Source organism: Poeciliopsis prolifica, unplaced genomic scaffold, assembly GCF_027474105.1.
Source record: "Poeciliopsis prolifica strain line A6 unplaced genomic scaffold, Auburn_PproV2 SCAFFOLD011, whole genome shotgun sequence".
NCBI lineage: Eukaryota > Metazoa > Chordata > Actinopteri > Cyprinodontiformes > Poeciliidae > Poeciliopsis > Poeciliopsis prolifica.
In genome coordinates, this window is record NW_026562386.1 from 3073226 (window position 1) to 3099206 (window position 25981).

General features: G+C 39.0%; 3 protein-coding genes across 4 annotated transcripts; 2 read left to right on the plus strand and 1 right to left on the minus strand.

Moving 5' to 3' along the window:
- The first annotated feature begins 2637 nt into the window (after nucleotides 1-2637).
- Nucleotides 2638-9993, plus strand: LOC129364022 (aspartate aminotransferase, mitochondrial-like). The gene is made up of 10 exons (XM_055036394.1): nucleotides 2638-2803; nucleotides 5270-5426; nucleotides 5523-5651; nucleotides 5737-5796; nucleotides 5881-6042; nucleotides 6253-6357; nucleotides 6532-6682; nucleotides 6846-7011; nucleotides 7594-7744; nucleotides 8871-9993. The coding sequence occupies exons 1-10, from the start codon at nucleotides 2721-2723 to the stop codon at nucleotides 8991-8993; spliced, it is 1287 nt and encodes a 428-aa protein (XP_054892369.1). The 5' UTR covers nucleotides 2638-2720; the 3' UTR covers nucleotides 8994-9993.
- Nucleotides 9994-10562: 569 nt separating this feature from the next.
- On the plus strand, nucleotides 10563-18039 carry slc38a7 (solute carrier family 38 member 7). 2 transcript variants are annotated; one of them, XM_055036389.1, is made up of 12 exons: nucleotides 10563-10649; nucleotides 11492-11871; nucleotides 11952-12005; nucleotides 13210-13354; nucleotides 13816-13960; nucleotides 14038-14136; nucleotides 14232-14289; nucleotides 14375-14489; nucleotides 14597-14744; nucleotides 15631-15830; nucleotides 15902-15953; nucleotides 16500-18039. In XM_055036389.1, the coding sequence occupies exons 2-12, from the start codon at nucleotides 11617-11619 to the stop codon at nucleotides 16600-16602; spliced, it is 1374 nt and encodes a 457-aa protein (XP_054892364.1). In that variant the 5' UTR covers nucleotides 10563-10649; nucleotides 11492-11616; the 3' UTR covers nucleotides 16603-18039. The 2 variants fall into 2 exon arrangements, with proteins under 2 accessions (XP_054892364.1, XP_054892365.1); XM_055036390.1 differs by having other exon boundaries at nucleotides 10574-10649; nucleotides 11521-11871.
- Nucleotides 18040-18334: 295 nt separating this feature from the next.
- Nucleotides 18335-24745, minus strand: si:ch211-122f10.4 (cathepsin A-like). The gene is made up of 11 exons (XM_055036388.1): nucleotides 24470-24745; nucleotides 22819-22930; nucleotides 22598-22735; nucleotides 22347-22505; nucleotides 21754-21845; nucleotides 20996-21080; nucleotides 20769-20921; nucleotides 20536-20681; nucleotides 19739-19901; nucleotides 18750-18839; nucleotides 18335-18676 (listed from the first exon to the last, which is right to left on the minus strand). Exons 1-11 carry the CDS (start codon nucleotides 24646-24648, stop codon nucleotides 18593-18595), a joined length of 1401 nt encoding a protein of 466 aa, XP_054892363.1. The 5' UTR covers nucleotides 24649-24745; the 3' UTR covers nucleotides 18335-18592.
- Between the last annotated feature and the right edge of the window lie 1236 nt (nucleotides 24746-25981).

Here is a 25981-nt window from a genome sequence, read left to right on the forward strand (position 1 = left end):
GACCATTTTGAGAGAAAGTGGGCGAAGTAGGAGCTGGGTGATCAGTTCACACGAAATGGCCTGCCATGACACACAGCATGAGGAAATACAACCAGCGTTTTCCACTTTATATCTCAGAAAACAAATCAGAAAAAGAATCGCGCTTCTTCGAATGTCCAGACGTCCTTAATATAAGTGACCTGAATGCAATTTTATTTTAAATCTGCTGCTTTTCTTCTGATCTTATCCCTCATATGTGATGGAAACCATGTGACGTCTATCAATTAATCATCAGCGAATATTTAATTAAACTTACTTCTCTCACGCCGTCACTGCCTCCATGCGCGCACAGACTATATAACCAAAAATATATAGACAGTAAATGGCCTCACTGAAGTACAGAAGGACACAGTGAACGAGTAGCAGTGGACCAAGCTGTTAACTGCTGACAACAAGGGAAAAGAGAGTTATATCTGCTCTGATTCCTTCACACACATCAGTCCCACTCAGAGCAGCAGAGAGAGGGAAGCAGATGACTTTACTTTCTGCACAATGCAGTGGAAATTGCTCCCCCTCCCCTTCTTAAATAAAAGGTTATGACCTTATTCTGCAGCAGAAAATAAAGGTTACATTTAAAGTTAATTCAAAGCAAAAATATCCTCACTTGTTATTTGGACCTCTGCTCTGATTGAAATGGAGGAAAAAAGATGACAAGAATCATAAACACTGAAAAATGGTCTGATGCAAAGTTAAGATTTTGTCAAATCTGCTGGTTTGCTGAGTTGGACAACAGATCACTGACTGACATTTAATACTCAACTAAACCTGGCTACATTGCATTATGATCAGGTTAAATCGATTACTTTATTTCATTTATATAGCTGCAGATGACAGCTGTTGAGAGACGGTACTGGTCTATTAAGAAACTAGCATCTTTTTCTGAAAGTTTTAGCAAAAATAGAAATACAATAAAATCTAAATATATGCAGTTCCAAGGTGAGGATGAACCAGTTTTGACACAGCAATGCCTCCTGGTTCTGCTGGATTAATCCATATCTTCTGTGCACAGACGCAGAGCCACATGTAGCCAAGGATGAGCCTCTTTCTGCCACTCTGTTGGTTTGCCAGCAGATGCTGTTGTCGTCCACTGAGTTTGAGAAAAGTGTTTCATGGACTTCCAGCCTCCACAGTGAGATAAACCACCCAGACTCTAAGATGCTCAGTGTGAGCTTTCTTCTCTTGCAGCTACATCAGACATTAAAAATGAAAAGAAAACAATCCTGCATCTTTGTTTCATACAGTATGTAGAGCATATATTTTGTCAATGCATTTATTAAGATAAGAAACACAGACAAAAAGGTTTAGATATTATTTGTATGTGATTTTTTTTTTTTTTTTGGTTGTTAAATTTACGTGTTTCAAATCATAAAACAAAATAGATTACCAGACTCATAGATTTTCTCTGTTAATGGATAAAATCATGATTGGAAACTGGATTTTACATCTCAGACCACACTCATCGGATATTAAAATTTGTTTTATAATCTAACATTGAAGTAAAAAAGCAAAAATTGAAGAAATCAATGGGGAAATATTTATTCACTGCAACGTATGGTGATTTTAATTTAGTTACTCATTTTAAAGTACGAAAACTCTCCATCTAGTTCAAATAAATCTTCTTACTGAGATAAGCGTAATAAGTACATTTATAAAGGTTTGTTTTGTTTTTTAGCTTCAGTCACAACTGAAATCATTGCAGTTGATCAGGTCCAGATACGTTCCTTCTCCTAGTGCTTTGTTATTTAAAAATCTGAATCCACGCAGGTCAATTTGAATCACGAAGCAAAACTTATGAAATGAGGATGACCTGAACAGAGCAGCGACTTTAATGTCGAGACTTCACTGTCTAAGATCGCCCTCTAGTGGAACATCAGTACACTAAATGAGGGGAACAATTGCAACTTATAAACCTAAATGTCATTTACATACCTTTTTTAGTAAGTTTTAACCAGTATATGTGATGCTGTACAAATGTAACCAAACCAGTACAACGTCCAGTTCACCTCCATGTGCTGTGGTGCATGGAGGTGCACTACAGCAGACAAAAAAATATTTTGTTTTGTGCAAAACAAAATATTTTGTTTTGCACAAAATATTTTGTGCAAAACAAGGTATTTTGCACAATATACTTTGTGCAAAAGGAGCACAAAGTATTGTACAAATACTATATTGCGCAAAGACATGTTTTTAACATATAGGGTGACGTTGAAAATACTTTATTTTTGTTGGTCTTCATTTGCCGATATTTTTTTGGAAACTAAGCATTGGGTTTTTAGTAGCTACTGAGCCGAATTCTGTAGAAATAACAGAATTAAATGTATGTCTGTGTGTGGGTTACAATATATATTTATATTATTAAATTGAATTTACATAAATTATTTAACATAATGTAACTTTATATAATATTGTAATTTACGACTAAGCGTTCATTCATTTACTAATTGTTACTCATTTTAAAGTACGAAAACTTTGTGTTTTTATCTCAACACAAAGTGAAGAAACTCAAGCAAGCCAAACGACACGCATCCCTAAAACGAATCGGAATTCCCATCAACGTGGTCCGCTTCGCTGGTGACGTTCAGCTCTGTCGTCAGCACGTACCGCAGGCGTATCAGCTTGGTCTTCCCTGTCCTTCACGTCTGTCCACATCCTGCTAGGCTCCTCCCTGCACCACAGCAACTATGGCCCTGCTCAAGTCCAACAAGGTGATCCACTGCCTGGGCAACATCTCCCCGGCCCTGGGAGCTCTGTCCAGCCGCAACAGGTAAACCACACGCCCGGCTAACCCACATGTAACCCGGCCACGGTGAGCTTTTTGCTCCTATACCAGTCTACGTCTTGTGTGAGTGTTTAACCTAACACAGGATGCAGTTTATTGTTATTTTTTGCTCTTTAAACGCGCAGTCATTTTAAAATGTGACGAACCGCCTTTAGAGGACTGTATGTAAAGAGGCCATGTTCTCCGTGTTACCAGCAGCAGTCAGGGGTCAAATGGTTTCAGCAGGCCCCGGTGTGTCGGTGGGGCGGTTCGCTTCTCGCTCTTATTGACCAGATTTTCCCTTTATCTCTCAACGAGTCCCCCAGAGAGCTTACTTAATTCATAATTTAGTGATTGTTGCTAACAGTGACAGTTTGGTGGAAGTCAGGTTGGATGGTTGGTGGGGCACACACACCCCGTGGAGACGAAAGCTTCCATGTGGAGGGAAATAATTGGACGAGGTCGCGTGTTTGTCGCAATAATCACCACTTAAGTTAAGTTGCCTTAAATGGTGACCTTTTTTTTGAATAAAGTATTAAGCCGTTAGCAGAGTTTTGCGTTAAATTCCACACAATTTCATAGGAAACCCCAGACGCCTCAAACTAACGAACCCGCGTGAGTTCATTGGCTAACTGTTTTCGCCTCTGCGCGCTGATAGGTGGTCGGGTTCCACCTCTGATCGCTGATTGGTTAAACACGAGAAGCGAAGTAGACTCCGGTTCGTCCTTTGAGTTAGTTCTTGGAGGGTAAGCTATTAGCTCCAGTCGGCTCAGACAACTGCGATCAATATAACATTAAAAAATTCACCTCTTTAAATTAAAATTGATTAGATTAATAACGCACTAAACACTTAATATTGTCCTTCCGAGTTTAAAGTATAAAAGTGTCACTTACAATGAAACTTTGGCCCTGAATGTAGATTTTCAGCCTCTTTTGCATGGATTAATGAATGGATATAAGATGTCTAAGGCTAGGAGTCTCAGTTTGATTGTATGCTCTTTTGTATCCAAGCACATATATTTCTTTTTAAACAGAATGCATGTGTTAAATGAGCTGTGAAGTCATTTGGTAAGGGATAAACATTGGTTCAACTAGCCGAAGGCCTTTGATCTATTGATTACTGAAGGTAAGTTGTGCCCCCTGGTCTGCTGGTTAAAACCAGACAACCTCTACCAACCATATTTCTTTGTACCTTGACAAAGCCCTCATTAAGATTTTATTCATAAGACAGGTGTAACTATGGTATATTTTGAATGGCTCTAGTTGTATTTACACATGAAACTAACCTTGCAAGTATTGCACATAATCCGGATGCCCTTCACTAAGCTGAAGATTTGTGCAACATGCTTGCCAAGAAATTAAGTGTATTACAATAAATTCACATCATGTTTGGACATTAACTTTAGACTTTTGCCCTTTGCATGAAGTTCTCTCCTAAATTTAGCTACAAAGTTCAGATGTTTCACAAAGTAGAAGAAACCCGAGACAACAAATAAGGGAAGGAGTGCAACTGAGGTGACGTGCAGCAACTTTTATTTCCATTTACTCACACAAGAGATATGCTGTTGGGTTTTCAAATATTCCTTTAGATAAACAGTTGAGTTTTATAGAAGTTGTATGCAACTCGCGATAATGTTAATGTAGCCTACTGTGTTTTAAAGTATCTGCATCCTTTTCAATGCTGTCCTAACTGGATCTCAAATTGGCAGCTTTCTCTGCTGTCATTTACATGACGAGTTTTAAACGGTCGGATGGGCGGCAGTAAACCAAACTTGGTTTCTTTTATTTATTTAATTGAAGTAAATAAAATAACTTAGACAAGATATCAGATACTTATCATTGTGTTTCCATAGGAAAACATGCAAACCTTGTTTAGAAACATTATGGTTGACTTCCAAGAAAACAAAGCTGAGCAGAGACAATAAGTATAAGAAAAAGAAACATGCTTTTCTTTCTTTGGACAGACCTCCCCACCTTTGCCATCTGTATTAAAATCCTTAAAGTCTGATCCCAACTCCCTCACAGGGCTGAAGCCCATGTCCTTGAAATGACCTCAGTAAATATCTGTGTATTCACCATTACTGTGATTTTCAGAAACCACTCTTTTGTTCTAGTGAGTAAATGTGGAAATAATTTCAGTCCTGACTTGTATTTTTGCTTCCAGATTACTGTCTTTTCCTGTTTTTCCTGGAATTTGAAACGGCTAATTGGATTATGTTAATTTCCTGAAATGCAGCATGTGTCGTTCATGTGTCACCAGCTCAGTGGGGTCACATGAAGGGAAGGACTTAAGTAGGCGGATAGAATCACTTCAGTGAGCAGGATCATAGCTAACACTGTTGCATAAAGGTGGTTTGGTGTTACTAGTCATGAATGTAAGATCTTCCAAACAACCTTTTTGGTGTTACTTTGGGTTTTGTTTGGGTGAAAGCTGATGTTCTTTCAGCATCCATTTTTATTTGTTTTGTGCAGCTCATGGTGGGCTGGAGTGCAGATGGGTCCCCCTGATCCCATCCTGGGAGTGACGGAGGCCTTCAAGAGGGACACCAACCCAAAGAAGATGAACCTCGGTGTGGGAGCCTACAGAGATGACCAGGGAAAACCTTTTGTGCTCAGCTGTGTTCGTAAGGTAAAGCAGTCAATCTGCTTTTTATTTTTCTCATTTTCACAATGCTGTTCGTTTAAAAACGAAGTTTTTCTTTGCTTCTCTTTGCTTGTTCTCCAGGCAGAGGCTTTGATGGCATCCAAACAGCTGGATAAGGAGTACCTGCCCATCGGTGGTCTTGGTGATTTTACCAAGGCCTGCGCTCAGCTGGCGCTCGGTGCCGACAGTGAGGTGCTGAAGAGCAGCAGAGTACGTTCTTTTGTCTGATAAAGCAATCTAGACCTTGGTGTGTCACAATCAAACAGTCAAGGTTGTAAAATTTACCTTCCATCAGAGCATCACTGTCCAGACCATCTCAGGAACTGGATCCTTGCGCATCGGAGGAAATTACCTGGTGAGTGCTGGTTTTACTGTCAGTATAAAAAGAGACAGGTTAAAGGTCATGCTGGATACATAATCTGTTGTTTCTGTGTCTCAGGCTCGGTTCCACACAGGTCCACATGATGTGTACCTGCCCAAACCCTCCTGGGGAAACCACACACCCATCTTCAGAGATGCTGGCATGCAGCTCAAAGCGTACAGATACTATGACCCGTCCACCTGCGGCTTCGACTTCAAAGGAGCCATGGATGACATCTCTGTGAGTTCGGGTGGAGCTAAAAATGATCATTTAGATCAATAAGATTATTTATGTGAGGAGGAGTTGAATTGCCCACCAATTCAGCCTGATTGATAGACACTCAAACCTTGTATAACCAAGGTTTATCAATGTGTGAAGGAATAAAAACTCTGAAATCATTAATCAATAACAATGGTCTTTAATACTCCAGTTACTCATTTTGTGTTGCAGAAAATCCCAGAGAAGAGCATCATTGTGCTGCACGCCTGCGCCCACAATCCGACCGGCGTGGATCCCAGACCTGAGCAGTGGAAGGAGATTGCCGACATCGTGAAGGTGAGAAACGATCACCTCAGTCCGGTTCCAGGCCCATCTTGATAAAACCTGTTGTTGTTATCATCTTGCTCTCTAACAAAGACGTCCATAACTGATAAAAGCTGTACATTAGGAAGTTGTCGTGTCATCATTTTAAATATTAACAGCTTCTAATCTGCATGTTGAACCTCACAGAAAAGGAACCTGCTGGTGTTCTTCGACATGGCCTACCAGGGCTTCGCCAGCGGCGACATTGATCGTGATGCCTGGGCTGTTCGGCACTTCATCGAGACGGGCCACAACATCGTGCTGTCTCAGTCCTTCGCCAAGAACATGGGACTCTACGGTGTGTATAAAGATCATAGCAGACTGCAACGCCTGCAGTAAAAGCTTATTTTTGTCACCACCTGGTGGAAAAACTGTATGGGCATCTGAGCTTAAAGAGTCTTCACCCTTCAGAGTTCATGGAGCCTGGGCTCTGCCTGACTCTGTTCTCTCGGTTACGACAGGCGAACGTGTGGGAGGCTTCACTGTTGTGTGCAAAGACGCAGAAGAGGCCAAAAGAGTCGAGTCCCAACTCAAGATCCTGATCAGGCCGATTTACTCCAACCCACCGATAAACGGCGCCAGAATCGCTGCAACCATCCTCAACACACCTGATCTGCGCTCGCTCTGGTAAAAACATTAACAGAACCTGAAGCGAAAGCAGACATCTCCCAGAAGCTGGATTGTTTTCTTACAAACTGAACGTTTCCACATTTTGTCACGTTAAGGCATAAACCTCCATTTATTTTGTGTAATAGACCAGCTCTGTAGCTGAATAGGAAGCATTGAGGAACATGTTTCACAAATAAAGTGTTTTTATTCAGCTCATCAGGACTTCAACAGATAATTAGTATAGTATTGATTAATCTATTGTTTGCTGTGATAATTTATCAATTCATTGGATAATAAAATTGCCACATTCTGCAGCTTATTTCAATAGTTGAGTCAATACAATTAATCTAATTTGTCTCCTCAAATCTAATTAAAATTCTACATTTTTTCAGAATACATTTTTAAAAACTTTGTTTCCCTTTCACTAAATTATTTGCTACTTTGTGTTTCTATTTCATAAAAACCCATCAAAATATGTTGAATCTTGTGGCTGCACTGTAACGATTAGGTGTGTAGATAGAATAAAACTGAAGGGGTAGACGTGCCGTGGCGCTTTTTTGTTGTTTTAACAGGATTTTCTTGTTTTGCTTGTGCTGTCAGGCTGGAGGAAGTGCATGGCATGGCCAACCGCATCATTAAGATGAGGGAGCAGCTGGTGGCGGGTCTGAAACAGCACGGCTCCTCCCACAACTGGCAGCACGTCACCGATCAGATCGGCATGTTCTGCTTCACTGGCCTCAAACCCGAACAGGTACAAGCAGGAAAAGATGCGCTCTGTATGGAAATCTACTGGTTAAAAATGTAAAACTGCAACTAATTAATATTTTGTGTTTAATGGAGCCAGATCTGCTAGTTTATTTTTTATCAGTAGTTTTATTTTGAAGAGGGTTCCTCAAAAGATTTTCCTCCTTCTAGATGACTCAGATTTATCTTTTCCTGAAGATCAGCTAGCCCTGCATATTGAGATTAAAAATGGAGAAGTTTGAGGATAAAATGGATGTGATTAAAACAATATTTGAATGTTTATCCAAGAAAATACAGAAAAGTTGAGACACAGCACTAGAGGGATGCATCATCCTTCCATTACTAGATAATCTGCTCTGACAAATTTAACTCTTTCAAACTGACAAACTCTCTGAGATGTGTAGATAAATATAAATTTTTATATCTGATAGTAACAGTCTGCATTTATGATACTGTATTCAAATTATAGATGAGCCTCTCGGTTATCAGAGCTGCTTAATCAATCGTTTTAAAGTGGACTTATTATTCAAACTCACATTTCGCATGTTTTAATACTTCCTGTTGAGTTTGTGCTGCTTCTAAAAACAGCACAAGCACTTTAACCTCCTGATTGTTAAAACACAATTGATGGGAACTTTGTTGTTACTTAGCAACCCCAGCTAAGGCCAGCCCTGTTACCTAGCAACTCAAGTGGGACTCCATGACATCTGGTCAGGTGGTTTTACTACTGTACAATGGCTGCTGGAAATGAGAAGTGATTTGTGGTTGATTTACTATTCAGAAACCAACATTCTTGTTGGTTGTGCAGGAGGCTCCACTTCTGCTATTTAAACATAAGATTGTGAAAACTTACTGCTTTTACAAAAAACAATAGAAAGATCAATCTGTTCAATCAGTAACAGATGGAAAGCCTAATAAACTATAATGTTGTACGAAACACGCCACGCTGGAATTGGAAAACAATAAAACCATAAATAAAAACAACTTGCAACCAAAACCACAAATAAAACGGGTTCTGTTTAATTGCGTATCTGTTTGCAGCTATTTTCACATGCAGGTGTAAATACTAAGTTGTGGTCGTGACCAGCCCTTGTTTAAGCTCTGCTGAATTTTTGTTTCCATTTTCTCTGCAGGTTGAGCGCCTGACGAAGGAGTTCTCGGTGTACATGACCAAAGACGGCAGGATTTCCATGGCGGGCGTGACGACGGGAAATGTGGGCTACTTGGCAGAGGGGATCCATGCGGTCACCAAGTAGAGCAGATCACCCTGGAAGAAGAACAGAATGAAAGCTGCTGTGTTGAGGAGCTTTTTGTGTCCCTCTGTTCCACCTTTAGAGGACGGGTCGATGTTTAGTTTTACTTTTTCTCTTCTGGATTTCATAATCATTTCAACATGGAACTGTTGTTTTTCTGAAAGTTTTCACTGAACTGATGCCCTTTCGCCATGTTCAAAACGTTTGTGACAGAGCTGATAGTCTTTATTTATTCTGAGGACTCAGCTGCTGACTCTGCACTTCTGTCCCTCTAAACATTTGCTCTTGACCTTCATGCATTACGCTGTAATGTTGGGATAATGCATGTTAGCTTTTGATGTAAGTTGAGATCTCTGTTGCTTTGTGAAAATCTGTAGAAAATCTGATTTTTTTTCTTAATTTATGTTGGTGGTGTTTTAGCACTTTGTCAACTGTGCGGCACTATTTGAATTTGTGGCTGGGGTTTACTGAAAGAATAGGTATTTATCTAGTCATCAGTTCACTTTAGTTAATTTTATCAGTCTCTATATTTCAAATGACTCAGTTATTTCATTTGCCTTTGGCACTTTTCCTGTACTTTAGTGTCAGATCTTGAGTTTTCCTTCACAGAGCAGCAGTTCCTCCTCAGTTGAGATCACGGTTAAAAGAAAGAGTAAAATGGAAGTATGGAGTGCAAAGTTCACTGGAGGTGGTTATATGCCGTATGGGTATTTTCATGTCATCAAACCACAAAATGTATCCCCATGTAATCTAAAAGAAAAATGTACAGAAGAAGTTCATTGGTTCTGATGCTATGCTTGAGTGTTTAAATCTCTTCATGGCCAAAACATTCTGACTATCAAAACATGCATTTATAGAGCTTTGCATTTATAAATGCATTTATAAATATGGTGTTATTTGCTTGATATTCCAGGAACTTTGTCTCCATTCTCCGCTTCCTGCCTGAAACTAAACATGGGTCGTCTACCTTACTGAACAAACAATAAATCCTTATAGAAAAATGTTTGGCTTTATTTGAATTTTTGCAGCGTTCATGGAATATTTTTGGCTTTTTCCGCCATTTACACCTCAACTATAAATATGTTATCTGCATATAAATTGATTAAATTGTTTTTGTTAAAAGTTCAGATGGGTTTTTAAAATTGCAGTGTTTTCTATCTTGCTGTTTTGTGTTAATATTGGAATGTTAAACGTTAAATCTATTTATACATAGATTAATTTATTAATCTGATATTTTTTATGCAATTCTAAAAGGGTAAGAACTGTGATTAGCATCGATTAATTTCAGCTTTATTCATGCCTCTCATTCTAAAACTTCTACATCATTAATATTTTTATTAGTTTACCTAAATTTGACCTTTTCTCAAGTTTGTCAAATTTTCTTTGATTTCAAAAGCTGGATGTCTCCAATACTTTACTTTCACCTTCTATGCTTTTACAAAGACATAAATATTAATCGTAACTATATTAAAATATTTTAAACTCGCTTAATACGATCATTTCCGCATTCTTGCCACGTTGGAAACTACAACAACCAGAATTCCAATTAAAGAGGAAGTCACGTGGCATTACGTGACTTGTAGGCGACTCCGGCTAATCCTCCCTTTAAGGCGCTGACACTGGAGAGGGGAAGATGGAAAAAATCTCCACTCTTGCGAGGTTCGTTATTTGATATCTGACGGTTTTTTACATCAGGTTGATGTATTTTAATGTGTTATGTTTCTGGCGAGATTGTTATTCTATGTAACGTTCAGATATGGTTTGCTAGCTTAGCATAACAACAAAGGGCTAAACAATTGCTTGTTTCTGTTAGGAGGCAGAATGAAACTATAATTTAGGTGATTATTTTTCCCTCATCAGTTGCCGTTTATTGATTCACATCGTTCCTGAAACGGGAACATTTTAAAGTGCCCCTGTTTTCCACGCAATGTGCCTGGATAAATGAGAATGATTTTTACCTTTATGTTTAAGTTTAATGGCATCTGTCTTGTTCGGATCTTAATCTGCAGGAAGAGAAATATGTCCATTTAAATCTGGTAGTTTCGCATGTACCTGCTGAATTGTGCTTTTGGGAAGTGTCAACCAAAACCCTCGTGATTAAAGTTTAGCAGCTTTCTATATGATGTGTCATTAGTTAGAATTGAGGGAGGTGGTTGTTAAAGATGACAATTTATTTGACCCTATTGCTTTAGAAATCTATTCATACCACTTCAAGTTCATTGTGTTTTAATGAGGTTTTTCTAATGTTCTTTGGCACACTTGTCTCTTTTTATAACTACATAAAAGGAACTTAACCATGTAGTTTTGAGATTTTTATCTGTAAAAAAAAAAATCACAGTTATGAAATATTTTGATGTTGTATTATCTTCTAAAAATCACAAAACAGTACAATGAGATTTACAATTTGAACAATTTCAACTGCTCTTGCTCATATCAGTGAATGGAGTTTTACAGAAAATCCCACATATGTAGCAATCCCAATAATCAACATTTGATTGCAGAGTCACGTAAACAACCTCACCTGTTCCAGGATTCCACCAGTTAGCTGAGAAACTTCAGCAGAACGTCGCTGTCCTCCAGCTGACGCCGGTCCCCTCTCCGGTCCCCTCTCCTCTCTCTTGTCATCATGGCGGTCAACGCTGACGCTGAAGACTGGGGTGGCATTGGCAGCAGCAGCGACTCCGGAGAACGAGCGAGGCTCCTGCAGAGCCCCAGCGTGGATTCTGCCCGGCATCCCGAGGCAGAAGAGAGGAGCCGGGGCGTGTCGGCTCTGGGTGCCGTCTTCATCGTGGTGAACGCCGCGCTGGGAGCGGGACTGCTCAACTTCCCTGCAGCCTTCAGCATGGCAGGAGGAGTGATGGCAGGAGTGATGCTGCAGATGGTAAACAGATACCAGAACCGTAATATTCACAAGGTTATGAAACACTTGAACACTCCCTTTGTGGTTTGTTTTTGAAACAGTTCATGCTCATCTTCATCATCAGTGGGCTGGTTATCCTTGGCTACTGCTCTCAGGTATGTTTGGTTTTATCACGATGTTAAATTTTACTGCATGAGAAATTGTCTCAGAAGTTTTAGTGCTAAATGAAGTAATATTGTTATTTTGAGACCATTTTCAATTTGAAATGGCATAATAAAACAAGAACACATTATCAAAAATCATTAAATTTGAATTAATGTGTAATGCTGGACTTTGTAAGACATTTTAAATATCTAAAATAAATAAACATGACAACAGAAATGACAAATATATCAAATTGGAAATCTAAATTAAATTGTCCTTCATAAAAAGGGGCCAGTTCAGACAAAAGCACCAGACTTAAGACTTCTGTCATCCAGTTTTTTTAGAAAGGAGGAAAAAAATCATGCAAATATAAATTGAGTTTTTTTGAATTTATCAAGCGATTAATTGACTTATTGCTTGGTGGGACAGGCCTATGTGTTTGTTTTTGTTTCTATCTGTTCTGCTGAACCAGCAACATGTTCTGCAACAACTCTAGCATTTGCTAGATTTGGCAAACACATTTGAGCTGTTGATCTCTGCTGCTTCTCTTGTCTGGCTGGTACATTTTTAGTACCTTAATCTTTACATTTTCTGATTCTGGACTGATCATTGTTGAAACGTTTCATCCCAGATCAGTGTGTTCCTTGTTCTTTATGGTCTAGCACGCCGGTCTAATCCATCCGTTTTTTACGGGGCAGCTGGATTTTAATCGCACTCGCATGATGCGAGAGAGTTCACGTAACCCACTTGGTTGCACTAATTTTATTTAGTGGTGTCTGTGTAAACAGGGCATGCTCCACTTTAATCAATTTTGTATTTGAAGATGAATGGAGAACCTAATTTTCCCTCCAATCAACAACTATTCTCCACCCCTGTTGGTGTTTTACAGCCGATCCTAATAAAACAGATTAAAGTTCACCAGGCAAAAGCAGAGACTTCAAATCTTTTCAGGAAGCAACATTGTTGGGCAATAAAGTCTCCATGTTGTCTTTCTCTTCCTGATCACGACAAGCGGAATTGTAGCAATTCAAGACTTTCTGTTCCTGTACCGCTCAGAAATAGTAAAAATGAAAAACTAAGTTGTCGTGTAGCACACAGCAATGCAGCAGGAAGAACTCGCTAGAAAAAGTTTCATAATCGTCTCATTAAGTGTTTTATATCCGTTTTTTTATGTAATCGATACATGTCTGTAAATCGGCTGTCTGGTTTCTGCAGGTCAGCAATGAAGCCACCTATCAGGAAGTTGTTCGAGCCACTTGTGGGAAAGTCACGGGGATCCTCTGTGAACTGGCCATCGCCATCTACACGTTTGGGACATGCATCGCTTTCTTCATCGTCATCGGCGACCAGCTGGATCGTTGTAAGTATCACTGATCAATAAGGCGTCATAACTGGAGGCTCTGAACTTTAGGTTCTCTGAGTTGAGATTATTTATCTGTCAGGACAGATTTTTGAAATGCTCAGGTTAAGCAGAAACATGGAAAATGCAGAATGTTAAGGTCGGGTGCAAAGAGCATTCATTCTGACTGCTCAGCTTTTTCTCTCAGTAAACGCCTCATGTGACACGTTGTGTCTCTGAGATGCTGACAAAGCAGAAATCCCAATCTGTCTGCCTCTGGTCGAGGTGACGGAATCGTTTTCTGCCTGAAAACAGTTTCAGCCAGAAATGAAATGGAGACATTGCTCTGTCTCCATTTCATCCTGTACATTTCAAATGTTCCTACACTCTGCAGAAGTCGGGGATTTGATTCAGCATTTCTCATGTTTGAATAATTGGTTGAAAAAATTTAAACATTTTAAAAACATGTGTTTTTGTTGCAGTGATCGCTGCTGCTGCTCATGAAAAGGACGGGTCACCTGAGGGTCACTGGTACACGGACAGGAAGTTCACCATCGTCGTCACTGCAGTCCTGGTAATTCTGCCTCTGTCCATCCCCAAAGAAATCGGCTTCCAGAAATACGCCAGGTACAGTGGATCTGCTCCCTGTTTAGCTCTGGATTCATCTTGTGTGATGATCAACTTGGTTATTGTCGTTGTTGTAGTGCTCTGAGTGTGATGGGAACCTGGTACGTTACCATTGTGGTTATTGTGAAGTACATCTTTCCGGACAAAGACATGAAGCCAGACCACGCTCCAGCCGCGTGAGTCCTGAAAATATAAAAGTTTTTCCCGACTCGCCTGCATCCGCATCACTTTTCTTTGCTCGCTGTTAAACCATCGTTGTTGTTGTTGACAGTTCTGCTTCCTGGACTGCTGTTTTCAATGCAATGCCCACCATATGCTTTGGTTTCCAGGTATATCCTCATTTCATGTCGTCCTTTTTTAAAAATAAAAATATGTTTGTGACTTTAGTTCAATACATTTTCCTTCTCTTTGCAGTGCCATGTCAGCAGTGTGCCGGTGTTTAACAGCATGAAGACGAAGGCGATCAAACCGTGGGGGTTTGTAGTCACTTGCAGCATGATAATCTGCCTTTTTGTCTACATTGGGACAGGTGGGTTTCCTTGGATCATGTCTCTCTGACAGTAACGTACAGCTTCCTTACATGCGTTTCCTGTTGAATCACCATTGACTCTTGGTGTGTAACTCGTTTGTGATCAGGTGTCTGCGGCTACTTGACCTTTGGCTCCAGTGTGAATCAGGATGTGTTGATGTCTTACCCTCCTGATGACATCGCCGTGGCCATCGCCAGAGCTTTCATTGTCATCTGTGTGGTGACTTCCTACCCCATTTTACACTTCTGTGGCAGGTAAGAGCCAATGGAAAGGCAACATTGGGGGTGAAGCACAGATATTTTAAAGTCAGTGTTTATATTTAATATTAAAATACAATTAAAAGTATCAATTTGTTGAAGCCTCCATTGCATTGCTGTGACGTAATCAAGCTTCGAAGGATGCAACCCACGAATTTGGACTCGGCCATGATTTATCGTTTTTGAAATGTAACAGATTATTCCGTCTAACTAGAAAATTCCTGAAGAAATTCAACCGGGGCCTGCCAAAGTGTGCCCGTCGGTTTGGACCCAGCGTTCTGATGCTAAATCCTAACCTTGGCTAAAAAACATGACGAAGTATCATGTGGAGAATCACAAGAATGTTCACTAACATGGACTTGCACCATTCAGTATGTTAAAATAAGTGTATGGGCTAAAATTAGCCAAAATGTTAATGTTAGCATGAATACTGTCAATAGCATGTGGAGCATCACTAGCATGTTCTCTATAATTGACTTGCTCCATTCACTATACCAAACATAGGTAGTAAGTCAGAGAAATAGCTAATACCTCATTTAAGATAAAAGGCTAACCCACAGATGGATCTTAAGGCTTTTATTTTGAAATTTTCAGTAAGCTTGATCTTAAATGGTCAATCTAATCCCATGTGTAACAGTGATTGGGTTAAATCAGACATATAATGGTCAAAAGAGCACTTACTTGATGGAAAAATTGTCTCACCTTTTATTTTGAAAATTTTTTAATCTTAATTTAAATTTACAGTCAAATCATTTAGACTTTATTCTCTTATTACCACGACTATATTCTTGTAATATTGTGCCGTTTTAAAACGTGATTTTATTAGATGAACTGATTTGTGACTCAGCCCGATCACAAACCCCAACCCTGTTCTGTCCTGCAGGGCGGTGGTAGAGGGCCTGTGGCTGCGTTTCCAAGGCGAGCAGGTGGAGGTGTGCGTTCGCCGCGAGCGGAGGAGGAGGATCCTGCAGACGCTGGTGTGGTTCGTGGTCACCCTCGTCCTCGCGCTCTTCATCCCAGACATCGGCCGCGTCATCTCGCTGATCGGAGGACTGGCGGCCTGCTTCATCTTCGTGTTCCCAGGTAACGCTGCGCGTCCTGCGCTCGGGTCGAAGTGGAGCTTTATGTCTCATTACGTCTCTTTAACTTCACAGGTTTGTGTTTGATCCAGGCCAAACTTTCGGAGACAGACATTCGAACTACAAGGTGAGGCTGCTCATTTTCTGCAAACTTTTGTTTTCATATAAGGGTAAAAATGTACTTGGTTGTAGGAAAATGGACTCATGCATGTTCTTTAACGGTTTCAGTGATTAAAATTAAACACATTTTATATAACTGCATCACAAATAAGTAATCTTAACGATTGAGCTGTATCTGCAGGCTTTGGTGTGTTACTCTGTTTGCAGTATTTTACACCTACAATTGAATGCATCAAAGAGGTTTTAGTTCTTAAAACAATTTATAGTGCAGCATTTATAATTCAGAAGACTGAAGTTTAATTTTATTTTATGTTGCCATTTAATAAAATCTGTGGTCCAAATTGTCCTACTGTAAAACATAAATATGTTTGACTTCTACACCTTTTGATTTAAGCCTCTTTAGAAGCTCATAAGGATGTCTATTTATTTTTACAAGTTTTTTTTTATGTAGCTTACAGATAATTAACACCAATATTTATGCAAATAAAGCGGCTTTTAAACATGTGATTTTAGTTATTTTACGAGCTCCGTCTTTGTATTTGATGTTTTCCAGCTGGCATTTATCGGTGAGCCTTGGCGTTGCCATGATAACACTGGGAGCCTTCATCTTCGGCCTCACCACGTCCAACTCCATCTACCAGGACGTTGTGAACTAAAACGGATCCTGTCTGCTCTTTCCTCCGCAACAAGAACCGTGCTGCTACTGTGGAGAGAATTGGTTGGGAAACCACTATGGACACATTTAGTTTTGTTTGTTTTTCTCAGTGAAGTTTAAAAACTACATTTTGTTTTTTTTCTATCGTTATGTTTCCTGAAGAGATAGGACTGATTTGTTATTTTTTCTTTCCCTTCTGCTCAACTCTGCATGAACGACGCCCGTCTGGTTTACAGGAGCAGAAGGACTTTTGAGTGGAAGGGATTTATGATCACATTGATTTTTATTAATGAAATTGTACCAATTTGTGAGTTTTACCCTGCATGTCGCCATTATTCACTGAAAATGTGACGATGTTTCCGTCCTACACCATCATCAAATCCAGGCGCTGCAGGTGGATAAAAGGTGAAGCGTTTTGCTTCGGCGCTCAGCCAAAGTTGATCTGTAAATCAGGTATTTATTTTGATTTTTGTTGTTTACTTTGAACAGCTTAAGTAAAAGCTCTTAAGCTGACGTGGAACAAATGCAGCTTCTGTCGTGAGGGCAGACGATTGACCTGGTGTCCAGAACCAGTCTACCCGGGTCGGTGTCGCGTTCAACCAAAAGAATGACTTGTTCTGTGGTTACTGAACAACTAACTGACCTGATAAAGAGCTCATTTGTGTTGGAGGACACTGGTCCCTGAGGACTGGGGTTGGAAACCCCTTGGAAGAGCCAGTATAAGAAATTAACATAAAATGTATCAGGAAATCATGTTTACCAGGAAAATAGAAGGGAATTAAACCTCAAATGGTCGAGAGCCTTCATCTGTGCTTTAACTGCAGCTCTTCTTTTACATTTGAAGGAAGATGTAAATGTTAAGACCCTGAAGAAGTTTTTCTAAAATGATGTAATTTGTAAATGAGGGAAAGCAATTAATTTTTTTTTTTTGTTAAAAGTTTGGTTTGCTACAATCTAAGCCAAAAATGTTGTGCTGTATTTATTTAAACTCACTTATAATGTTTCCATCTTCTTTCATGTATATTTTTGTGCCTAAGCATTTGGGATTTATCTATATATACACTTTTTGGTGCTTCATCTGATTTATGATGGGAAAAATCAACACTAATCAAATACTAATCATTCATTTGATTTAGAATTACTTAAATTCATTGCTTTGAAAGCAGCATGTGAAAATATTTAAAAAATAAATGGAAAAACTGTCATTAAGCCATTTGGTGTTACATTTTTTTTTATCAGAATTATGTATAAATGGGCTGACCTTGGTTCTTTAGCATTCCCCATTTAGAGTAATTTAACCTGGTTTATACTGTATTAAGTCTTTCACAATTTAAAGTGAAACAGATATCCGTTCAAATTTGAATGTAGCCAATTGTACCATTTTAATATCAAAAGTCAATGACCATTTACTCAAAACATTAAACCTTTCCTAGATTTAAACCAAATGTCTGAGAACCTTCTTTACACCTAAAACAAATTGCTCTTTTTCTATTTTAAAAATATTTCATGTTTAGTTTGCTAAGAAACAGAATTCAAATAAATTTGTGTCTTTAAGCAGAGTGGGATCTATGACTCCTGAGGACTTTTTAATTTTGCTGAAATTTAATTTAGACACCAGTTCAGCCTGAGTCAGAGTTCACATTCTCACTTTTATGTCAACTTTATTCTTACAACTCAGTTGTTGGTAAATTTAAATGATTTCCCCTCCATTAAGATGCTTTGTAGAAATAGGCTCAATTTTAATACAATTTATTGTCAGTTACATGTTGAGGATTACAATCTTCCCTTTGTGGCTTTGCTCTGCGCTGTGACAGTCCTGCCATAACAAATATGATCAAACTGCAAATTTATTCCCACCACAAGAAAAAAACAACAAAAAAAACACTGATATCAAACATGAGGTCAGTTTGCCTCAGCAGTCTTTAGGCACAGTGAATGGATTTTCCTCCAGATGAAGTGCAGGCTGGAAGACGCAGGTTGCCTCCACCGACTCAGTACGGTCCGTTTTCTATGAAGGACTGAAACATGTGGAGAGCTTGACCCGGCGCCCACTGGGGAACCATGTGGCCGGCGCCCTGAAACATGAAATGTAGCATCTGTGACTCTCACCGGATCAGGACATGTTTTCATGCAAACATCAGCGCTTACCTTCACGGTCAGAAAAGTGATGTTTCCAAACTGCTGATAGAAACCAGCAATCTGGTCATCATGGATCCAGGGCTGGTGCTTGCTGGTGGCCTGGAGACATTTTAACAGTGATGAGGCAAATATTAAAGCTGCGTTATGAAGAACGTCTCTGGGCTGGTTTGGTTTAAATCATTTAGAAAGAACACAAACTTTTCCATGCTTTGACACACTTGGGTCCGTCCAATTACTTGGAGTTATATCATCTGCAAATGATTCAAAACACTGCAGCTCGGCTGGAACCTGGAAAACCTGAGCTTCTCAGACTGATTTTAAAATTCTTTTATTGGTTTTTAAGTTATTAGCACCGACTTATCTCCAGGATACCCTTCACTACCATGCCATTTCCAGAAAACTTTAATCAAATAATAAACCACTCATACTAAAAGCAGAGGAGAGATGCAGCATTTGCTGCCACTGCTATAAATTTAAGGGATAACTGAGCCTTCAACTTTAGATCTTCCCAGAGTCTGAAACATTTAAAGCTCTTTTTATTCTGACATCGTTTTTTACTTGTCCTGTTTAATTTATTGTGTTTCACTCCTATGTTTTTCTATGAATACTGTACACCACTCTGGCATAATCAATAGCTGTTTTAAACATGCTTTATAAATAATATTGATCATCTCTGTATATTTTCTAACATTTTTGGAAAGGCCGGTGAGTTCAATCTCAGGCATTAATGATTAACTCTGAAGTTAATATACATTATATATATATTCACACTCTGAAGTTCGTGTCACCAAACCCCCAGTGGATCAGAACATTTAGCAAATCAAGTCTCCCTGACAGTTGAACTACCTCAACTCCACCACTAGGGTGTGCCAAAGCTCCACAGAAAAAAGAAAAACCCATTTACTCAAGTAACTCCAGCTACATTTTATCTTTATAAATCAAGAAAATGTGTACATTTAAGAAGTTGCGTATTTAAATGATATATTTTCAGAATGCACCTTAAAGCCGAGGTCCTCCACAAACCACTGGTCTCCCAGGAAGTTGCAGGCCATGTCAGTGTCTCCGTTGTAGACGAGCGCTCGCAGGTTCAGAGAGAGCAGCTTCAGGTAAACCTCCTTCATCGTCTGGTACAATGTTGTGTAATGTTGCCCAACAACGTCACTGCAACAAGGATATCAACAAACTATCTGAAAACGATAATTCACAGTAGTTCCACTTAGTAATCAATTTCTTCTATCAATTACTTGGATTAAAAGAAATCGCATTTTATGCAGATTTTTCCATTTACTTTTTAATGCAATATCAGAAATATTAAAATGTAAAACGAGTTTTTAAATATTAAAATAACTACATTATCGTTTGAAAGGCAACAACACAGCATACCTTTAGCAAGCGCAAAAAAAGTATTTCTACCCTCAACGTGAAAAGCTCAGTGATGGTCACATTTTATCAACTGAAGTAATTTCATGCAAAATAAGCCTAATATGAGATTTTTTTTAAAGAGAGATTTTGAGCCAGGTGAAGTTAAAGCCGAGATCTGGATAGAATATATTTTTTTCTTTTGCAGTTTTGTTTTTTCTGCTCTTAATGTGTTCTTTCACCAAATGCTCTGTATACTCCATTCAGCAATTACTAAGTTAGTGGACAATCATGTCAACAATTGATTCATCAAGATAAATCATTTCAGCTCTAGTTCCAAAGAAAAAAAAAAATCTTGTAGTTGAAAGGGTAAGCACCACTTGCAGTTTTAAAATAAAACCTGAGGTAAATTATGTTCCCGTTTGCGTCGATCTACCTGCAGATGTCCCAGGGTGGCAGAACGTCTGGGATGTGCAGCGCTTTCCTCACGTCGCCTCTGTTCAGCCAGTTCTTCTGAGCCGTGCTGTTGATGCAGGGAGGAACGCTCCCCAGAGACACAGAGGACTTCTTGACATCTGGAAGCTGCAGTCGACATCACCACCAGTAATGTTGCAGGACATTAAAAAGAATCTGATGCGTTCACAGACGCGTGATCGAAATGCAGAGCACCTTGAAGCTGGACGGGTTTTTCCTGTAGCTCCTGAACAGATGACTCATGGCTCGCTCGTATCCCTTGTGGTACGCTCTGAGGCCCTCGCAGTCCCGGTAGAGGGCATACACGTTGAGCCCACTCTCATACACGATGACAAACGCCACGTTCACCTGAACAATAAGAAGGAGATGTTGATGTTTGTTTTGGGAAGCCAGAAAGTTCCCACAAAGCCGTCGACGCATACCAGAGTCATGCATTTCTCATTAGTGTTGTTGTGAAAGTTACAGCTTTTCTCGTCACAGCAGTTCATGTTCAGATCACGCCACAAACTGTACATGAAGCACAAACACACCTCATAAGAGACCTGCAAAAGAATTGCTGTCACATGACAGAAACCATCTAAAAAAGGAACTGAACAGAAAATTCAAACTTCTGCATTTCCAAGTCTGAGCTGGTAGGATAATAAGTTCATTGAGCAGGAAAGTTTTGTTTTTATTTCTGCAATTAATTATGTGATTTTTTTCTAATGCAATAATCTATTGGTAGTTGTAAAAAAAATACAACAGGAGTGAAATGGTAGACAAAAACAAGACATTTTAAGAACAATTGCACAAGGTCATTTTAACAGCGTAAAAACACTTCAGGCAAAATAGAAAGAAACAAGCTTTGACTCAACAACATTCCCCAGTAACTAAACAAGACCAAAGTTCAGACAAAGATTTTCTCCTGATATACTCATCTGAAACCACTGTTAAAATGATTTGTTCTTAGACTAAAAACATTTGGTAAAAAATAAAGATTTTACCTCATTAGATTGGAGGCAATTTGAAAAAAAAAAACTGAAGAGTACTGCTTACTTTTCTATTAACGTTACAGAAGTCAGACTTTTACTTACAATCATAAAACATAAAGATGTCCCTGAACTTCTGCAGGGTAAAACTGGTGAGTTTCACATACTTTTGTATAATTTCTTAAAAACTGAAAGTAAAAAGAGTTGCTCACTCTTCTCCAAACAGGCCATGGTAATAACCAAAGTAGATCAACGATTGGTCGTTGAGCGCAAAGCTGCTGAGACCATTTCCCACCGCAAAGCCCTGAAAAGACAAACATTAAATCAATTCAAGAACTAAAATGAAACATTCTTGTCATTACTATCGTTTTCAGATTTTGACCCATAAAATAGAAGTGAACGTGATGGACCACCACAACTATTGGTTGAATATGAACAGCTGTCTAGAAAGTCAATTTAGCAAACATACAAAGAAAAACAAGACAATATTTCTTTGTTTTTCTCTCTTCAATCATTTAAGGGACAAGTGTCTTTTAGCGTTTTCTATATTTTGTTTAATCTCTGCAGAGGACAAACAACTGATTGAAAATGTTATTCCTTACATGCACATGCCTTTCAGTAGGTTGACATTTCTGCATTAAATATCTTTCACTGGTCATTTGCAATGTTGAAATTTCTTGCCGCAAGCAATAATTATAAAAAGAAAAAAAAAATAAATCCTTGAAAAGGATTTCACTCCGAGTAATTAATCTACTTCCACTTCCTGAACTTTTCTACGTTTAAGGTTTTGCCTGCAGCACCTCACCTTGAAGTTGATCTTAACTTTTCCTGTCGCCACACGCAGGCTCAGCGTCGGAGCGTAAACGCCTCCGTAACTCTCCCCAAAGATGTAGAACTCGTTCTGAGTAAAGTTCGGGAACTTGGCAAAGAAACTCTGAAGGGCTTTGTAATTATCATCAGCAACCTGCGGGAAAAAAAAACAACAAAAAACAAAGATTTACAGTTTCAAATTATCTGTAAGCTTTTTTTTTTGGTCCAAGCAAGAGAAAAACATACCTGATCATCATCTGTGTCGTATTTTTTACTGTCAGAGTAAGAGTACCCCACTCCGGCGGGAGACTCCAGGTACAACACGTTGGCGATCCTGTTCCAGCTGAATTTGTTCTCATAAAGAGTGGCTCCATCGTCATTTACCTGCAAATAAAAGGTTAACAGTTTAAAGTTTGCGTGAATCGACAGTGCACAGATGCAGCCGAGTCCATGACAAGAGGGCTCACGTGAAACGGCCCGTTCTCCGACAAGAACCCGTCCAGAGAGCTGCAGCCGGGCCCGCCGTTCAGCCAGAGAATCAGGGGGTCTTTGGCTGGATCTCTCTGAGAAGTTACAAACCTGAAGAACATCACAGAAAAAAATAATACTTAACCGCATCATACACAACATGGAAGCCAGGATTTATACATTTCATTTGCAACAGATTTAAAAAAAAACAACAAAAAAAAAAACTTGTGACAAGCAGCAGGATCAGAACCAGCAGAAAACTGATCCTCCAAGATGATTCCTCTCAAATTTGGATGGAAAAGCTGCTAAAAATTAGCAGTTAAATTATGAGTTGAAGAAATCTTTGTCATTACATGCTGGTCTTCTTTTAACACAAAAATAAAATGTTCCACTCAATAACGATGATCATTTTCCTCTCTCTGCTCCAAACCCAAATACAGAAGTGAAATCTTCACATTGCAAAAGCACATTTTCTATAGTAGTTATATTTTCCTACCTCTTGACAATTTTTATTTAGTAGGAACTTGCAACGGTTGTGGTTTGCTGATCCAAACACCCAACAAATATAAAATAAAATTTATGACTGTTGTATACGAAATAAGAAAGACTGCAACTCAAGATATGCAGCTGGGAAATTCAGTCAATAGAAATGATTGTCTCTACTTTGTCTCTACTTATTCAAACAGAGTTTATTTCCCATTTAAAGCAAGAAAACAGAGGAAAACTGTCAGTCACTTATTGGTAACTTCTTAGTTCTTGTGGTTTTTGTTACTCTCAAAACGTTCCAGCTCAGGGAGAGGAAGTTCAAAGCTGAGCTTATAGTTAAAAATAAACGTGTTGCTTTCAAACCATTTTTGGCTTCAGCTATGAGCGAACTCTAGTTTGTCGCATACATTCCACTTCTGGTACTGCAAAGTTTTTTTTTTAATATAAAAATTTAATTCTCTTTCTTGTAGCACTTAGGACAAATGGCATCCCCCCCTATCAGCCATTAACTTCCAGTGCTTTTATTTACAGAGAAAAGTGTAAAAGAAATTAATCTAGAAAAGAATGCCAGCAGCAAGCTCATCTTCTCTTCCTTTCTGTTAAACTTTATCTCAAAGTATTTTAAAATGGTCAACTAGAAGAACGATCTTGGTGGTTATTAGTGACTGAGCCCATTGGGGAAGACCAGGGATGAAGTGAATTTGAGCTGTGAAGGATCACCTCAGTTTTCACATCGACACTGAAGGTGGGATCATTGAATATTCCACTCCAGGTTCCAACAGTTGAATCAAATGCCTCCAACAATTTATTTCCTGTGCTGAGCCTTTACTGCAAAAGGCAGGATCAGCTGTGCTTCTGGTTGCTCACTTCCTGATGTTGAGATACTTTATTGTAGTTATACTTTTTTCGGGCTGTGAAAATCCCTAAAGGCGGCTTACATCAGCTTTTACTAGAATAGAGTTTCCCTCTCATCTTTACTTCTTCATTTTAGTTCATCTTCAAAGTGGCTGAAGAAAAAGAGACTCTTGAACAAAACCAGAAAGTTGTCACTTGAGATTGTCTTAAATATGAGAAATGCATAATAATCTCTGGCAGCCTCTTAACAAATGACATTCAAGTATTTTATCAAACATTTCCCACCATCAGTCAGTCAGAGTCTCTTACCAATAATGGAGAAACTTCCCACCATTCCCAGTTCCCGCCTGCAGGTATCCAGACCACTGACTGTAGTTGGTTTTGAACGTCATGCCCGGCAGGTGAGTGACCTCGTCGGGGGCGTACTGAGCCCGGGCGCCGAGCCGCAGGACGGACAGCAAACACAGCAGGAAGCCGCCGGCGAGCATCGCTGAACCTCACCTGAGACCCGCACAGAAACCCCAAGACACTGAGACCGAGATAAGAGCTTCCTGCACGGAACAGCAAGATCCAAACTGAGCGTCATATGACTGCAGCGGAGTCACGTGACCGCGGAAACAGCTCAACGCTTATATTAGGTAAAGGAAGGAACCATAGTGAACATGGTTTAACTTTCTGTTAATTAACAGCAAGATGCTGTTAATGAGCGACCAATTAACACAGGTCGCTGTGTTCATTGTGGTCAAAGTAAAGCAATAGTGTAAATTTCTTGGGATATAATAAACATGCGCATGAAAAAGAGACATTAATTAGAAGATTAAATGAGAATAAAAGTAAGTGAGGGATAAGGCAATTCCTTCAAAGCTGTGGATGTTGTTTTTACCAACAATTTGGGTCAGAGGAAAACACAAAACACATTTTTTTTATTCCTTTCTATAAGAAAAATAAATAAATTAGGTGCTGTTCATTCAAAAATATGAAGAGTTCTTGTCGCTGATTCTTCACATTTTGAATTAAAGTTTGATGAGATTTCAAATCCACAACAAAAAGATATCTGGAAACGCCAGTATATACAATTGAAGGAAGATGGTGACTTTTTTTTCCTTTTCTTTATGAATACTTCCTTTCTCATTTTCATGGTCAAGCTGAAGGAAAGAGATGTCTTGGAATAAAAGCAATAAAGAAGAATATTATTTTGAGCACTTCTTCCAGAGATAACTTCACTCATCTCAGACCTTGGAAAAAGAAGGTTAAAAATTATTTGCTGAGTGATGTTTCCACTGGAAAAGCACAATCATGGGGCTCATCAATGCAAAACCTAAAACAAAGGGCAGAGACAAGTCTGAGTCACAAGGATTGATAAGAGGACACAATAGCCTCAGATAAAGCTGTGCTGCAAAATTGAGCAAGAAAGAGATAATCAATTTCAAAGACTCGCCACATTTTTACACTAATTTTAACATTAAGATGCTTTCACAACCTTCCATTTGTACATAACATATCTGATATGTTTTGTACTATTTTTATTCAAGCTAAAATAATTTTACTGAAATCTGAGAAGAGAGTGATTATGATATTGGAGTCACATTCCTTTGCACAAAAAATAATTTAGACTTTAGTCACAGGTTTCCTCACAATTTAAAGAAAAATAAATATTTTCGAAAATAGAAGCTCTTTTATTTGTCCACTTACAATTTTCATGTACATCCAATGTAAATACGTCCATGAGAAGTGACTATTTAAAAAGTGGTTGAGCTTTTATTTTGAAGGCAGCAGGAAACTTCGTATCACAAAACAAGACACGTTCACATGGAACAGTAA

What these genes read in the sequence shown, in the direction of transcription:
- LOC129364022 (XM_055036394.1), top strand. Translation starts at nt 2,721, where the DNA reads ATGGCCCTGCTCAAGTCCAACAAGGTGATCCACTGCCTGGGCAACATC. An exon ending in TGCTCAGCTGTGTTCGTAAG is followed by an intron (nt 5,427 to 5,522) that starts GTAAAGCAGTCA and finishes CTTGTTCTCCAG; the next exon opens with GCAGAGGCTTTGATGGCATC. An exon ending in GCATCGGAGGAAATTACCTG is followed by an intron (nt 5,797 to 5,880) that starts GTGAGTGCTGGT and finishes TCTGTGTCTCAG; the next exon opens with GCTCGGTTCCACACAGGTCC.
- slc38a7 (XM_055036389.1), top strand. Translation starts at nt 11,617, where the DNA reads ATGGCGGTCAACGCTGACGCTGAAGACTGGGGTGGCATTGGCAGCAGC. An exon ending in ATTTTACACTTCTGTGGCAG is followed by an intron (nt 14,745 to 15,630) that starts GTAAGAGCCAAT and finishes TCTGTCCTGCAG; the next exon opens with GGCGGTGGTAGAGGGCCTGT. An exon ending in ACAGACATTCGAACTACAAG is followed by an intron (nt 15,954 to 16,499) that starts GTGAGGCTGCTC and finishes GATGTTTTCCAG; the next exon opens with CTGGCATTTATCGGTGAGCC.
- si:ch211-122f10.4 (XM_055036388.1), bottom strand. Translation starts at nt 24,648, where the DNA reads ATGCTCGCCGGCGGCTTCCTGCTGTGTTTGCTGTCCGTCCTGCGGCTC. An exon ending in ACGACACAGATGATGATCAG is followed by an intron (nt 22,506 to 22,597) that starts GTATGTTTTTCT and finishes TTTTTCCCGCAG; the next exon opens with GTTGCTGATGATAATTACAA. An exon ending in TGGAGGACCTCGGCTTTAAG is followed by an intron (nt 18,840 to 19,738) that starts GTGCATTCTGAA and finishes AAATGTCTCCAG; the next exon opens with GCCACCAGCAAGCACCAGCC.